At 35.2% G+C, this 17,377-nt stretch overlaps 1 protein-coding gene across 1 annotated transcript in view; it reads right to left on the bottom strand.

The window, feature by feature from the left end:
- Positions 1–17,377, bottom strand: part of LTN1 (listerin E3 ubiquitin protein ligase 1) — a 53,817-nt gene that overhangs the window by 27,950 nt on the left and 8,490 nt on the right. The window contains exons 6-14 of the mRNA XM_046648152.1: positions 16,518–16,698; positions 8,246–8,419; positions 7,751–7,941; positions 6,877–7,012; positions 5,238–6,047; positions 4,836–4,877; positions 1,860–2,049; positions 1,148–1,387; positions 177–330 (exon numbers count right to left, since the gene is read on the bottom strand). Of these exons, the coding sequence (XP_046504108.1) occupies positions 177–330; positions 1,148–1,387; positions 1,860–2,049; positions 4,836–4,877; positions 5,238–6,047; positions 6,877–7,012; positions 7,751–7,941; positions 8,246–8,419; positions 16,518–16,698 (2,118 nt within the window). The remainder of the gene's footprint in view (positions 1–176; positions 331–1,147; positions 1,388–1,859; positions 2,050–4,835; positions 4,878–5,237; positions 6,048–6,876; positions 7,013–7,750; positions 7,942–8,245; positions 8,420–16,517; positions 16,699–17,377) is intronic.

Here is a 17,377-nt window from a genome sequence, read left to right on the forward strand (position 1 = left end):
GGATGATTAAAACAAAATCCTTTCAGAAAAATCTGTTTGGATCTTCTCTTAGAATTGGTAGATTTCTTATGTAACAAGTCATTTTTCATAGGCACTCACACTAATCATGGAATCTTATTTCACGACAGTGATCAAATCTTAAAGAGATACCGTGCAACTGAGCATAAAAAGCTTACCTTTTGATATCTAAAGATGAAGATTGAACTTGGTTCTTCAGCCACAGAGCAGACAAATGTAGGAAGGTACTCTGTTTATATATACTGCCAGTTTGATGGACCAATAAATTCACACCCGAGAGCCAAGTATTTTTCAGTTTACAGATAAGAAAGTCTAAAATCAAGATGTCAACAGTAATTTGTAACCCCTCTGAAACAACTATAATTAGTACAAAATGAAAGAACTCATTGCAGATCTGAGATTTTTAAGGTACCACTAGAAAAAGAAAACATAAAATTACTATTCAATTGCCAAAACAAAATAACTATGTCATAAATATGCAATAATACAAGCTAGCTCATGCCATATAAATGTAAAACTGGTAAGATTTTAAAGTTAGCTTTTTTCCTGCTCTGAACTTACAAGAGAGTTGTCCTTTTGGAGATGTGAAAAATATTATATCTTTTCCAAATACAGTAGTTAGTGTTAAAGAAAGTGATGGGGAGGAAGGCTCTCTTATCAATAGTATTTTTTATATTGCTTTCATAAATGAGTCTGAATTAACATATAATGCAAGCATATAGTCCTTAAACAGCCAATCAAAATTTCATTTTGATATACACCAAGACTGAACATTTTTAACTATAAGAGGAGATATTAATATCCCCCTTTATGAATGCAGAAAGTGAGGCATCAAGAAATTAAGCAAATGCCAGAGCTACTGAGTGAAGAGGGTAAGATTCTAACTCATCTATCATGGTCTCTTCCAAAACTGTTTCTTTAATATGAAGTAAGAACTTTAGACATAATGTCTACGTACATCTTTAACTTGACTTCTAAAGCTGAAAGTATTTAAGATTTGTAGGCTTTTACTCAAAATGCTTTCAACTTTCAAAACACATTATGATTCAATTAATAAAACCTGGGCACTTACACTATGCAGGTCAGAGCCGGAGACTCCCAACAAAACATTTGAGCAGTAGGCTATTACCTGGCAAATGTGTTTTTTCTTTGCTCTGAGCACATAACTGAAAGAGAGTTAATAATAAATCTTCAGATGATGGCATTAGCAAGCATCCTTTTGCTGAGCTGAAATAGTTATAGGCCACATCACAGATAAAAGACACTGATGAGTCATTATTTTCAGCTTCTGTCAATGTCTCTGTTTTGGATAAAGTTTCATGAAGTTTAACAATAATTCTTTCAACATATACTTCTCCAATCAAGTAATCTAGAGAAAAAAAGTTCACACAGACAAAAAATAAAAAATATTAACAGTGCATTGCTGAATACCTTACTTTGGGTTAACAACCACTTGAGTCTTTCCATGTGTTTAAAAAAAATGTTTATGTATTAGACAAAAGAAAACTATACCAACAAATCAATTTGTTCTCTCACATATAAAGGCACTCATAGAAAAAAGCAGTTTTAAATTAAGTACAAAGGCAACGTTCTACAAAATTAGAGGGAACAGCTTCACTAAACGTAAAACGTTTAGAATATAAAACTAAAAATATTAAATGCCTTCCAAGTCATTCCGCAAAGATTAATAAACATTTAGGGTGCTTACAAAATTAAGACATTTGAATAAACTAAGTCTTGTTATTCTCAACCAATAATATGCAAAATGAGCAGCATGGAATCATCCCAAAAAGTGAAAGGAATATTCCCTACTCAAAAACAAAAGCCCCGTTTTTGCCTACCATCTTTAACATGTTGGGATAATACCAAGCTTAGAAGAGTCCATCTTTCTGAGAAGTAAGATTCAGAAGATCCTTTGGATTCCAAGTGCTTATTACACAGATGCTCTGCCAAGGTTACCAATTCCTCTCCAAGGATATCTCCTTTTAGCCAAGGAGTTACTAAAGCATGTTTATCTGAACTAGAACATGCCTAAAACCATAAAATTAAAACAAATATTAGAAGCAAGATCAAAAAGTATATCTGCCTAAAATATTACTTATACCATATTACCTCCCTTCATCATCATGACCCCAACACTACCCCCCACTCCTCCACCTAAGGTTTTAAGAAGGCTGGTATCCTCCCTGTTCCCCACTAAGCCTTACTGACATACACTTCCACACTTTGCTCATGCCATCTTCCCAACCATAAATACTCTCCCTCTTCTTTACTTATCAAAATCCCATCCATTCTTTGATAATCAGTACAAAGCCCACCTGTTTACGAAGTATCCCCAACTACTTCAGCCCACACTCATCACTGTTTTTCTTCGAATTTCTAAAGCACTTACTGAATTGTATTATTATTTATAATGTTTCATCTGTGTATGTCTTGTTTCCAATGAGATTGTAAGTTCCTTGAGAGCAGAGACTGTCTTAAAACTTCTTTGATACCTGCTATCAACACTGCAGATATGTTCAATGAATAATGAATGGATGGACTTTGAAGACAGATTTAAAAATGCTCTATAGATATTAAATTTTTGTTCATTAATTTGCTAAAATTAAAGAACAGTTACTATTTACTAGTGGTAAATCACTTCAATATGAACAATGGGACTTATTATTACTTCTCCAAATTCTCTGAAATAGTTACTGGAGCCAGACATCTGAGAGTAACTGATTTATTTTCATGGGGGAGGGAAGCAAGAAAAAAACTTGTAAATCCACCCCCAAAAGTATGTTGATCCATGTTCCCAGAGCTTCTTTTGCTTTAAGGGCTGAGAAGAAAGGAATTTGCAACTTGGTTCATTTCAAAGCAATCTGGAAAAAAAAAATCCAAGTGTGGATTGGGTAGTGCCTGAAAAATCATTATCCTTTTATTTAAAAAACTGTTAGTAACCAGAGCTTTTATTTTAGCCCAAGCTTTACCACTATTCTGGTTTTATGACCTTGGACAAATCTCTTAACCAAACTGGGCCTATTTCCTAATTTGAAAAATGAAGATTAACCTAGAAAATCCCTAAGGTGCTTTTCTGGTTACAAAATTCGGGTTTGTTTTTAAAGAAGCTGACTTAGGGACTCTGTTCAAAAAGTATGAGGTTGCATAAAGACAAGAAAAACTAGAATTTAGATGGCTATAATTTGGCTTTGCTAATGTAGTTTACCAAATAAACCAAATTATTTTTTTAAAAGGTTTTTTCTTATTTTTATTTATTTTTTTCCTTCTCCTCAAAGCCCCCCATACATAGTTGTATATTTCAGTTGTAGGTCCTTCCAGTGGTAGCATGTGGGACGCTGCCTCAGCATAGCCTGATGAGTGGTGCTAGGTCTGCGCCCAGGATCCAAACTGGTGAAACCCTAAGCCGCCGAAGCAGAGTGCGTGAACTTAACCTCTCAGCCATGGGGCTGGCCCCAAACCAAACTATTTTATAGAATGCTACAGAATCCAGAGAACAAACTTCTGAATAAAATGTCTCTCAGGTTATCAAGACATCATTTTCAACTCCTCGATGTTTTAACATATTTACAAAATCTGATCAGCTTTAAGCGGGTGAGGAGGCTAGTCAGTCATGGAAGCACAGGGGGCAAACACCAGCTATGAACTTCCAAACACTGCCCAGGACGAGGACAGTCCTCCAAACAGGCGTATCTGAACTACCCAGCAGGGACATTCCTAAGGTGGAAATGGATATATCAGTCTTCTCTTATCAAATTATTAATTGCCTTTGCTCTGGTTCTAGACTTCTCAAGAAGCTTTCTGATAATTTGACTTTTCACAAAGTCAGCCTACAGGGAGAGAAGGTACTAGATAAACTAATGCAAATTGTGTGCCTAATGAATAATATTTCTCTTTGAAAAATAGTAAATTAGTAGTCTGTATTTATTTTGTAAAAATAAACTATTGGGGAAACAGGCAGTTGTTATTTAATGGGTAAAGAGTTTCAGTTTTGCAGGAAGAAAAACTTCTGGAGATTGGTAGCACAATAAGGTGAATATACCTAACACTACTGAACTCTACAGTTAGAAATGGTTAAGATGGCAAATTTTATGTTAATGCATTTTTTTACCATAATTTTAAAAGATAGAAAAAAAAGAAACTTTCACATTAAAGAGTTACCTATGTAAAATTAAAAAATAATCACAAAAATGTTTAAAAAAAAAAGAATTTTAGGTAGCTAGCCATAACATTTCTATGGTTGGAAAAGTGTCAGTTACATCATTTACATCTTCATAAGCAAAGAATACTTAAGGCATTTTTTAAAATTTCTAAATTATTTATGTTCCTTGATTTCTTTTCGTTATTCTTATCACTAATTTCCTTATATAGTTAAGTGGCAATCAGACAAAGGCTAGAAGATTTTAATTTGCCTGTATAGTATTCCAGAGTAGGACAAACTTTCCTGAGGTGTTCTAGCTAAAGCTAGAACCATTCAATCCATGTCTATAGAAGAAAAACTAGGAAAAGAACAGAAACCTGTAGCTTTAGTTTTAAAGATAATAAAATGTATTTTTAGCTCTCCCTTTGTTACCCGCCAGGGAAGAAACACTGATTTTTCCAGAGCCTGTCCATTTTCCCTGATATTCCTAACCAGAAAAACAATACTATAGAAAGGCAAACACCAAGGTCTTCCCAAATTATGAGAATAAAGTTATAGTAATAAGGAAGTTTTCTAACATAAACACCTGACCACATACCAGAGTGTGAGTATGACTGTAATTTTGGTTTTTCTATACCCATAAATACAAAAAAACAGAAAAAAATCCCTAAGCTACCTTTTCAATGACCTGAAGGACAGAATTCCAATTGAGATCCACCTGGAAGAGGAAAAAAGAGTTAGAAACAATCTGCTAGAGGAAATAGTAAAACTTTTTACAAGTAAATGTAACTATGTAACCACTATAAAACCAAAACTTTTTTAGCCAGTCCAGGTGTAAAAAGTATGGACTGAAAGAACTCAATTTTTAATCATCAACTTTTGTCATGTTAACACACTTACCCAGAAGTCTCACACACGTCCCAATCACAATCAAGAATATATTGCTGGGCTTTAAACTGACATTCATAGTCAAGAAACAATCCAAAAATACGCCCCATGCAGGTCTCGTTCCACTCTTCTACAATGAGTGTGCCAGTGTCAACCATTACAGTTTAAAAAGATATACAACAGTTAATACCTTGGTTAGATCATCCAAGACATCTTTTCTTTCCATATTATCGTCACAGCAACGAAGGGCACTGTACAAAATGTCCACCAAGAAACCAGCATCCTTCTTTGGATCTTCATTTAGCCAACCTATTAGTTTCTGGTATAAAAACTGCACCGCAGGATTTTTTTGTGCAAGCTTGGTTATTTCAGGAGGTTTGGCTTTGACAACACTCTGTTTTTCATCACCTAGTAGCATTTTAAATACTTGGGTTGAAGAGAAGGAGTTGAGCAGAGTGGAAAGAAACCTTAGATGCTGCTCTGACTTTTGTTCATTGACATAATTAATACTCATCTCTGCTAACTTACAGACTAAGTCTTCCAAAGGTTTTTTCCTTAGTGGGGATATAACGTCTGAACAATTATGTGTGAGAGACAGTTCAGCCACTAATTCAGAGCCTTCACTGTTCTCTCCTTCTGAGGAGACACATTTTTCATTCTCTTTATTACTTTCAGGCATCTCATCAGCAAATCTAACCTTACTAACTTTTTTTTTATTTGACTTCAAGGAGCTCTTTGGCTTCTGGAGGACCTGTAATAGGTTAGATACACCCAAAACAGACTTAAGATCAGCTTCTGGCTCATTGATTTTCTCCACACAGATCTCTGACAGTCTTTCCCAGAAATTTAGTAGCACTTTCTCCAAGTTGTGAACCGTCTTATCATCTTTTTCCATATCAGCTTTGGCTTCCCAGGAATTTAAAGTTTCTGCTAAATGGTTAAAGAGCTGCCCATCTTGCAATTTTGAGTCTTTGAGAACTGCATCAATAAAAGGAATCAACTGAAAGAGGAAGTAGAATTATAAAAGTTCAGTTTTCAGGAGAAATAATATGTACACAAGGTATTTGTAAAACATCATAAAATTTCGTATTTAATTACTGAAAAGCATGGATTTTTCCCAAAATGCTGAAAAGAGTTAACTTGAAGATCATTTTCAAATCATAGAAAGAGCTTAATGATTTCACTGCATTCTCCTGAATTATTTCTTTTCCATGATATAACTGACCAAGATTATTGGTCATTAACAAATAATATAGCTTTCTCTGCATCTTCTGAACTTATCCAAGTTTCTAGCTTTTTTCTAAGTTAATATGAAAGTCATACGGGACCCAGAGAATTCAGAACCTTTGTTCTTAAATTACAAAGACAAGAGAAGTTAACTATCTGAGACATCAATTAGGATCTGGGCTTCTATAATTTCATTAATTAATTTCATACCATAAGGAACTATATTCCAGAACCTGCTCTCATCACTGGTTCTAAAAGCCAAGCACAACTGTTCACAAAAGGATAAATGTACTTGAATATTTTAGAAGTAACATGATTATTACATAATTTAAACAATTAAATAAACACAAATAGCATCTTCTAAATTCTGTTTTGCATTGCAACTCCCTAAAACAGTTAGAATTTGTAAATCCAGAGACTAACTAGAACTTAGGCATTATGGTATTACGATAGCAACTGACAGTATAGAACTGTTATTTATCTAGTCAGAAATGAAATCTTTATAAGGAAGGCTAATTGATAAAATGGCAACAAGACAGAAATGAACTTGATTCTTTATTGTCAGTGTGCAAAGACACTAATGGTTTTTACATTATAAATACCTGATCATTGACGAGCATCTCTTCAATCTCTTTCTCACCTAAGTTTTGTTGCATTATAAAACGTAAGCATTCAAAAAAAGCAGATATTACTGCTGAGCACTCTGAAAAGCTGGTTTTGATTCTCTCTGTTGATAGCCTAAAAAACAATAAATAACTGTGGCTTAGTCTCTCATGAAAAAGAAAATAAGCAACTCAGAAGAAACACCAAAATAAAGACATGGGAAAGGCATCATACCAAAAGAAGACGATTTTTTGAGCTAAAACTAAGACCAACCAACCAAAACACAGCCCGAGTAGAATATGAACTTGCAGAACTATGAAAAAGTGTTAACAAAAGATAATACATATTTATTTTTTATGAATGAACCAATCCACCTGCAAATTTGAAAGAGAGGACTTAACCAAAGATAATAGTACAGTGAAAAGGAATATTCATTAATTATTAATAAAACTAGCTATCTTTTACTTATTAAGTTCAATGAATACACTGAAATAATTTTTTAAGTATGACTTTAAACAGCTATTATATATAAGTTTATGGAAGTTTTAAAAACTCCACTGTTTCATTTTCTGCATTTGGGTATTTGTACTTATCAACATGCAAAGAAAGGGCTCATTTGAAAAATGGACTATTTCCATCTAAGGGCCTTACCATATTCATCTCACTTTCTGCTGCCTACTACCACTAAAGCCTAGAAAGCACCTGAGAAAAGAATTCCAATTGAAATTCTCTGAAAACTTCAAAAGTGTTTAATAAACAGCAAAACAATTTGGGGAAATTTAAATAAGACAATAATGAGTAGGTCATTCTACCCATTTATGAATACAAGAAAAATCTCTTTTGTTTTAAAGATCAAAAATGTAAACTCCTTACCCTACAATTAAAGACGTGAGGAAATTTTTGAAGAAATCCAACTTTGGATCTGTAATGGACTGAGGGAGCTTGCTGATAAATGGCAGAAGGTAAGGATATATGACAGTAGCCAGACCCCGACCACCTTCACGAACCACAGCTGACAGCTTGGGAAACACACTTTTTTTTGCATTTACATGAAGCCAACAGTCCTAACCAAAGAAAACATTATAATAATAACAAGACATCATAAACATACTTTTCCCAATTAAGAGAGAAGACATACAGGCTCTCAAAAATAAATCAAGTATTCTACCTAAAGAGATTAAAATCTTTCACCACCACCATTAAAAACTAAAACTCTGAAATTGTAAAAAATTATTAAATATTTTATTTGCAAGAAAGTATTTTTCAGTAAGTTTTAGGTATTATAATCTGATAGGCTCTCTCTCAAATGATTTCCAGAATAAAAATAAGACAAGTATTCCCTGTACTAAATGTACCACTCTTACCTACCTCAATAGTTGTAAGTGTATAAAGCACAGCTTCCCAGAGAGCTGGGCATACAATGGGGTCACTGTCATCAATGCTGAGTAGAACTGATGGGCTCACTTTGGATGCTTCATCTTTCATCAACTGTGGAATACGCTGGCACAAAGCAGAAACTAACTCAAAATAAGCCGAGCGGATCTAAAAGAAGAAAAGCTGAATTAAATTAAAGCCTAATAAAACTGAGAGAAGATTTTTTACCTATGGTAATAACAGATAGGTTATTCATACTAACCCTCTTATTAATAAAACTAAAAGGGCTGGAAAAAATACTTTTTAAAATCTTTGTAAGAATATCAAATAAGTGAAAAGACATTAGGAATTACTAAGCCAAAAGTGAAGGGAAAAATAATTCAACTTTCTATTTATTTGGCTGAAGCAAACACAAATCCTCTCCATGGGCAGAAGCCTTCATTAGGGGCCTCGAATTATCCCTACAAATATACTAGCCAACACAAAGTTAAATATAGCCAAACACACAAAAAATAAGTCACCATGAGCAAGTATCACCAGAAACAAAACATAACACAGAGATCTGAGACTTTAAATCTTAGAATGATCAGTTATAAATTCCATATAAACAATATTTATTATATCTAAAGAAACAAAAGTTTAAGGAAATATGAAGGAAAAAGGACCTTAGAAAAAGCACAGCAGATCTGAAAAAGAACCAAGCATAATCCCTAAACTATATATATATAAATAAAAGCTCAATTCATAGTTTAAGAACAGATTAGGTATAGATGAAGAGAGAATCAGTGAACTGAAAGAGCACAAGAATTTATCCACCAATAGCATGGAAAGATAAAAAGATCAAAAACGACGACAGCATAAGAGACATAAAGGATAGTGAGAAGGCTTAACGTATATTTAATCAGAATCCCCAAGGGAAAGAAAAGAGACAATGAGGCAAAGGATCTATCTGAAGAGATAATAACTGAGCATTTTGTACAGCCAATGAAATACACCAATCTACAGATTCAAGAAGTCCAACAAATCCCAAGCAAGATACATAAAAAGAAATCCACACCAAGACCCATCACAGTGCAACCGCAAAAAACAAACAGAGACACAATCTTAAGAGTAGCCAGAGGAAAAACATGAACTACCTTCGAAGGAAGGACAGTCAGACTGATAACTGACTTCAATGGCAAAAATGTAAATCAGAATACAGTGGAATAATATCTTCAACACAAAAATAACTGCCAGTATTTAATCCTGTACCTCGTAAAATATCTTCCAAGAATGAGAGTGAAATAAAAACATCTTTTTCGACAGAGAAAAAAGATTTCATCACCAGCAGACCAGCACAAAAAGAAATGCAAAGGACACACCCTATACAGAAGGTAAACAATCCCATATGGAAGGTAAGAGACGAAGAAAGGAATAAAGAGCAAACAAAGCAAAGAATATGTAGGTAAATCTAAACAAAGATTGAGAGTATAATAATAATGTTTTCTGGGATTAAAAAATACACATATATTTAGCCCCACAAAATATTTTATTTCTCTATATTTTATATAAAATATTATCAAATGAATGTCAGCAGAGTATTTTAAAAGATATACATACAGCATGATTAAGTTTGCCTCTTAAATGCTAGGCTGGAAAATCATATGATCAGATAAACATATCAGAAAACACAATCAAGAAAATTTCAACATTCATTTATGACAGAAATACTCAGCAAACTAAGAATAAAAAGGAAACCTTAAACCTTATGAAATCTACAGCAAATATCATACTTAACCCTGAGGGTCTAAAACTATCACCATTAAAATCAGGAACAAGAAAAGAACGCCTGCTATCACCACTTCTATTCAACATGGCACTGGTGGACCTAATTAATACAAAGAGACAAGGAAAAAAAACAACTGGAAAATTACCCAAATAACAAACTATAATCGTGGCAAAACAGGCTATAAAAAATACTCAATTTAAAGACAAACTATTAGAACTAACAGGAGTTTGGAAGAGCTGCTGGATGTATAATTAACATATGAAAGCACAGTACTCCTAAACATCAGTAGAAACAAAATGGAAAATGTAATTGAAAAGGAAAACCCATTTCACAATAATGACAAAAGCCATAAAGACGTGTTCAGTATAGAGAATACTATATATTATTATTCTAGGATTAAAACAGCCTAAACAATTTTGAAAAAGAACAAAGCTGGAGGGTTTCAAGACCTACTATAAAACAATAATAATCAAGAGAATGTGGTATTAGTGTAAGGATAGACATATAGATAAATGGAACAGAATAAAGAGTTCAAAATTAAAAGCCAACATATATGGTCAGCTGAATTTTGACAAAGGTGCCAGAGTGAGGAAAGGACAGTCTGTCAACAAATGGATACCTATATGAAAAGAAATTAGACACTCACCTTTATGTCATACACAAAAATTAACTCTAAATGGACCTAAACTACAAAACTTCTAAAATAAAATATAGAAAATCTTTGCAACCTTGAGGAAGGCAAAGATTTCTTAGATAAGACATCAAAAGCACAAACCATAACAGAAAAAAATTGATAAACTGGACTTTATCAAAATTAAAACGCCTTCTCCAAATCCCATTAACAAAATGAAAATCTAAGCCACAGACTGAAAGAAAACATTCAGGATACTTTATCTGACAAAATACTTGTAATCAGGATAAATAAAGCACCTTTACAACTCAAAACTTAAAACTCAATTCAAAAATTACAAAAAGAATATGCTGTAGCAAGAGACTAATAATACATTGATCTTCCTGTAGGATTCCTAGAACAACTACAGGCTCTGTGAACAAAACACAAAAAACAACTACCTGAGGGCTCTGAAGACTGAAATACACATTTGGGAGGGGAAATCAAAACTTGGAGTTAAGCAATCCACACAGACTGATTCCCACTGTGTGCAGCTTTGCCCTGAAGGTGGCTGCAGTCACCACCACAAAGGCCCAGGGGCAGCCACAACTCCAAGAGGAAGCCTGACATCATTCTCAGTGGAGGAACTGGAAGAAGCAGGAAAAGGAGCTCAAGGTAAACAAAGTTGCAGGAGAGTGACAGGGAACTCTAGAAAGGAGAAAACCAGAGAAAGGAACCCCCACAAGCCATGTTTACACAACCTAAATCTACAGCTGATCCTTGAACCATGCATGCACAGAGTAAACTGAAAACAGCTTAAAATTAAGGTTTCAGAACTGAAATGAGATCTGAGATGTTGCCCACTGCAGGCATGACATTTTGCTGTTTGAATCTAAGTAAACTGCCTATTAACACAAAAACATCAACACTTTTGTAGCAATATAAAATAATCCAGTCTCCAAAACATAACATTGCAGGATACAATCTAAATATCTCTGTCCAGGATACAGTTTAATTACTCAGCATATAGATCTTTTTGCTTTTTGGGGGGAGGGGGATTAGCCCTGAGCTAACATTGCTGCCAATCCTCCTCTTTTTGCTGAGGAAGACTGGCCCTGAGCTACCATCCATGCCCATCTTCCTCTACTTTTTTTTTTTTCCTATATGTGGGACTCCTGCCACAGCATGGCTTGCCAAGCAGTGCCATGTCCGCACCCAGGATCCGAACCGGCGAACCCTGGGCTGCCAAAGTGGAACGTGCACACTTAACCACTGCGCCACTGGCCCAGCCCCTACTCAGCACACAAAGAGCCAGGAAAATGTGATCCCATTTCAAGAGGTAAGACAATTAACTGATGACAAGCCCAAGGTGACCCAGATGTTATTATCAGACACAGACTTCAAATCAGCTTTTATTAACTATACTCAGTGAAGTAAAGGAAAATATAACAATGAATGAAAAAAAAAAATAGGAAACAGATACATGTCATTAAACGTTTGTCCAAACCTATCGAATGTACACCACCAAGAGTGTACCCTAATGTAAATTATGGACTCTGGATGATAATCTATCAGTGTAGGTTCATCCTATCTAACAAATGTACCACTCTGGTGGGAGACGTTGATAATGAAGGAGGCTACGCACTTGGGAGGAGCGGGAGGTGTATGAAATCTCTGGACATTTTCCTCAATTTTGCTGTCAATCTAAAACTGCTCTAAAAAAAAAGTCTTTTAAAAAAAGGAAATTTCATCAAAGCAATAGAAAATACAAAAAAAAACAAGTAGAAATAAAAAATACAATATATTAAAACTGAGCAAAAGGTTTGACTAGACACCTCAAAAAAGAAGATTTACAAATGGCCAATAAGCACATTAAAAGACATTCAACATTATTAGCCATCAGGGAAATGCAAATTAAAACCACAAGGAAAAATCTCTACCCGAGAGGTGAGTAAACACTTTCTTTAAAGAGCCAGAGAACAAAGATTTTAGGCTTTGCAAGCTATATGTTCTCTGCTGCAACTGCTTAGCTCTGCTTTGTTAGCATGAAATCAGCCACACACAATACAAAAAACTATTTACAAAAACAGGTATGCCAGATTTTGACCTATGAGCTGCAGTCTGCTGATCCCCTGATCCCATAGCCATGAGAATGACTTAAAACAACTGAAAACATCAAAGTGAGGATATGGAGCAAGTAAAAACATCATACATTGCTGATAAGAGTGTAAAACAGGGGCCAGGCCAATGGCGTGGTGGCTGAGTTTCTACACTCCACTGCAGCAGCCCAGGGTTCGCAGGTTCAGATCCTGGGCATGGACCTACACACCACTCATCAAGCCATGCTGTGGCAGTATCCCACATACAAAAAATAGAGGAAGACTGGCACGGATATTAGCTCAGGGACAATCTTCCTCAAGCAAAAAGAGGAAGCTTAGCAACAGATGTTAGCTCAGGGCCAATCTTCCTCACCAACAAAAAGAGTATGAAACAGTATAACCACTTTGGAAAATGGTGTGGTAGTTTCCTATAAATTTAACATATACTTACCATATGACTCACCAATTCCTCTCCTTACCCAAGAAAAATGAAAACATATATCCATACAAAGACTATATGAAACTAAGCAATAAAAAGGAATGAACTATTGAGACATGCAACAACCATGAAAAAATCTTAAAAGCATTATGCTGAGCAAAAGATACAGAGTAATATATGGCTCCATTTATATGAAACCCTAGAAAAGACCAACCTAATCTGTAGTGACAGAAAGCAGATCAATGGCTGCCTGGGGTAAAGGGAAGGATGACTAGCAGGGACACAAGAAACCCATTTTTCAGTAATAAAAATGTTTTATATCTTGATTGTAGTGGTTACACGGGTTTGTGCATGTAGATGGGTGTATACATCTGTCAAAACTTATCAAACTATATGATTAAAATGGCTGCATTTTATTGTGTGTAAATTATACCTCAATTAATTTGGTTTAAAAAATTATTCTAGGATATTTTTTAAATACTTGAATAAAGTGAGAGATATGACAGGTTCATCATAACATCAAGTTCAACAACATAAAGACAGCAAGTCTGGGGCCAGCCCCGTGGGCAAATGGTTAAGTTCACGCATTCCACTTTGGTGGCCTGGGGTTTGCCAGTTCGGATTCTGGGCACAGACCTACGCACCGCTCATCAAGCCATGCTGTGGTAGCATCCCACATAGAAGAACTAGAATGACTTACAACTAGGATATACAACTATATACTGAGGCTTTGGGGAGAAAGAAAAAAAATTTTTAAAAAAGGAGGAAGATTAGCAACAGATGTTAGCTCAGGGCTAATCTTCTTCACCAAAAAGAAAAAAAAGCATACCTTAAAAAAAGGAAGCAAGTCTCCCCAAATCATTCAGTGCAGCTCCAACTGAAATTCCAGTTAGACTTTTTTGAGGAATTCAATAAATTTACTGAAATTTATATGGAAGAATAAAGTTCTAAAACAACTTAGTCAATTTTGAAAGATGATGACTAAAAAAGAGTGACTCATCTGAGCAGTTATTATGACATATCATAATGTCATATTAACAGAGGTACTGGCACAAGAACAAACAAAGGTCTTTGGATCAGAAGATAGAGTTTAGAGACAAACTTACAAACATATGGGAACTAGATGTACCATAATGGTGGATCAAAAGTCAATAGGGAAAGAATGAACAGCTTACTAGGCAACAAAAAAACTGGTTCACTATACATGAAGAGAAATGTAACCAGGTCTCTGCCTAACACCATATAAAAAGGTGGATTATTGATGGATTAAAGACTTCATATTAAACGTAAAACTATAAAAAAATATAACTATTAAAAATATAAGAGTATCTTTATGGCTTTAAAGTGGGAAAGCCCTACATAAGGCAAAACCAGTGATTCTGACTACACCAACATTAAGATTTCTAACAGAGGACACATGAAAGGCGACAGAATAAGAGAATATTTGTAATGCCTAAAAACGACAAAAGGACTAATATTTCGAATACACAAGGAACTCCAGTAAAACAAGAAAAAGAGAATGACTCCAATAGAAAAAAAAGGGGAGAAAGATAGGAACAACTAGTTTATGGAAGAAACACAAAAATCTAAAAAGTTTATAAAGAGATGCTAAACGTCACTAGTTAGCAGAGTAATTAAAATTAAAGAGAGAGAACATTTGAACTCCTATTAGACTGACAAAAATTAGGAAGCTGAATGATGCCTAGTCCTGGCTGGAATATTAGGATATGGAGGCCTCATCGTGCATTGGTGGTTGAGTCTAGAGTAATGCAGCCATTCAGATGAGCAATCTGGCACTTCTCCAGAAAATTAAGTATGCATGTATTCTTTGACTCAGCGATTCAGAAAGTGAGAGAATTTCAGAAAAAGGAATTCTCACAGATCTGAGGATACATGAATGAAGATATTCATTGCTGCATTATTTGTGAGGGCAGGAAGTTGGAGGCAATCAGGGGGTCTATCAATGGGGGAATGGACAGGTAAAATGGAATAGATGCAAACTTCCGAATACTACACAGCACTTAGACGCCATGGAACAGATATACATATGCAATCTGACGGATTTAAAGTATTTTAGTACTTTTTTTAAAAAGTACTAAGTAGGGGGCTGGCCTAGTGGTGTAGTAGTTAAATTCACACACTCCACTTCAGCAGCCCAGGGTTCACTGGTTTGGATCCTGGGTGCAGACCTATATGCTGCTCATCAAGCCATGCTGTGGTGGCATCCCACATAGAGGAACTAGACAGACTTACAACTAGGGTAGACACCCATGTGCTGGGGCTTGGGGAGAAAAAAAAAGAGGAAGATTGGCAACAGATGTTAGCTCAGGGCCAATATTCCTCATGAAAAAAAAAAGCATACCTTTAAAAAATAGTATTAAGTAGGGGCTGGCCCCGTGGCCAAGTGGTTAAGTTCGCACGCTCCGCTGCAGGTGGCCCAGTGTTTCGTTGGTTCGAATCCTGGGCGCGGACATGGCACTGCTCATCAAACCATGCTGAGGCAGCGTCCCACATGCCACAACTAGAAGGACCCACAACAAAGAATACACAACTATGTGCCAGGGGGCTTTGGGGAGAAAAAGGAAAAAATAAAATCTTTAAAAAAAAAAAATAGTACTAAGTAAAAAGCAATAAATGGAATGAAATATACCACAATACCATTTATGTGAATTAAAAACATCTGCAAAAAGGCTGTGATGGGCCTAACAGAGAAAATACAAACTTGATAAGCTTCGTTCAGGCATGACTTCTACTGCTGTTGTCCGTGAATTCAATGTCAATAAATCAACACTATATATTAAAGATGTCTTTAAACATACATACATGAAACAAGGTTATGTAATCGACCAAGTGACAAGAATGTTGTGACCAAAGACACGCAGGAACCTAATCCTGTATTTCTCCTAAGAACAACCCTTCAGTACTCACTAATTCAGTGTTTGTGGGGACTTTATAGAATCTAATCACCATAAACAACAAGAATCGACTACAGAAAACAAAAGGACAGACATTAAGCATATTAGAATGGTCAGCTGGTGGAGGTGGAGAATGGAGAGGGAGATAGGGACAAAAGATGAAAAATAAATACATTAAATGAGAAGAGCCTTGCACAAACCAACAATTTTAAGGTGCCATGAACAGAGGAGCATGGTAATTCAATTCAGAATCTGAGCTCCAAACAGCTAAATAAAAAAGTGAAAATACAGTAACATTCTAGTAAGAGAGGCAATTCAGTTGCACCACAAAGATGCGTTTGCAGAGTTTTAAACATAAAGCATAAACATAAACTAACAAGATCAGAGGAAAAAAGGTAACAGGGAAGTGTCTTAAAATAAAAAAGATTAAGATACCTGAGGTATACTGTGTTTTCCATACTTCCAAAATTTATTTTGTGATAAAAGAGACTTAAATTTCTCTTCCAGAGAGTCAAGCTCATTATCAGGTAAGAGGCACAGCAATTTCTTTAAAGCCAATAAGGAACAGGTTACAACTCGATAGAATTTAGCTTCTCTCTCTTCCTCTGGAACAGTCCTTGATGTGAAAAGAAAATATGGAGAAGGATTGAGAATAAGCCAAAGTACATTTTGGCACTTCCATTTTAAATGTTTTATCATTAAATATCCACCAAACTTGCGTTATTTCTATAGTCTATTACCCCCGTGCCAACCCCTCCTCCCACAAAATGCAAACATTCACAGAACTTTAATTACATATTTTTCTAATAATACAAGGTGAAAGCAGACAAAAGCCCTGTCTTGAAACATGTGTGCAAAGACACTGCTCTCAGGAGCAGTCAATAGGGCGATTCTGGGGAACGGGTACCAATGCATCTAAGATGACTTTCCCTTACGGACTCTTAACAGCTTGATTAGAACCTAAGAGTAAAAGTAAATGGAACATTTTTCTACTCTTTCAATAGAACTATTCATACTTCTTAAACTATTTTCAACCAGATCTTAAAATGGTTCCCGCTTTGACTGTCAAAAGGCAAATGTGAGAAAAATCTAAAAACATCTTTGTAAAAGAAATAAATGTGTAGCTCCCAGATAATTCAACTTAAATAGCAGGACAACTTGTAAGTAAAAGCACTTAAAAACAGTACCTGGCATACGGCACTATATTAAGTACTTTCAGCTCTACATTTCAAGTACCTTTTTAAAAAAATGTCACATTGAAATTATCATCTTACTCCCTATGGATGAAACAAATC

Source organism: Equus quagga, chromosome 21 (assembly GCF_021613505.1).
Source record: "Equus quagga isolate Etosha38 chromosome 21, UCLA_HA_Equagga_1.0, whole genome shotgun sequence".
Taxonomy (NCBI): domain Eukaryota; kingdom Metazoa; phylum Chordata; class Mammalia; order Perissodactyla; family Equidae; genus Equus; species Equus quagga.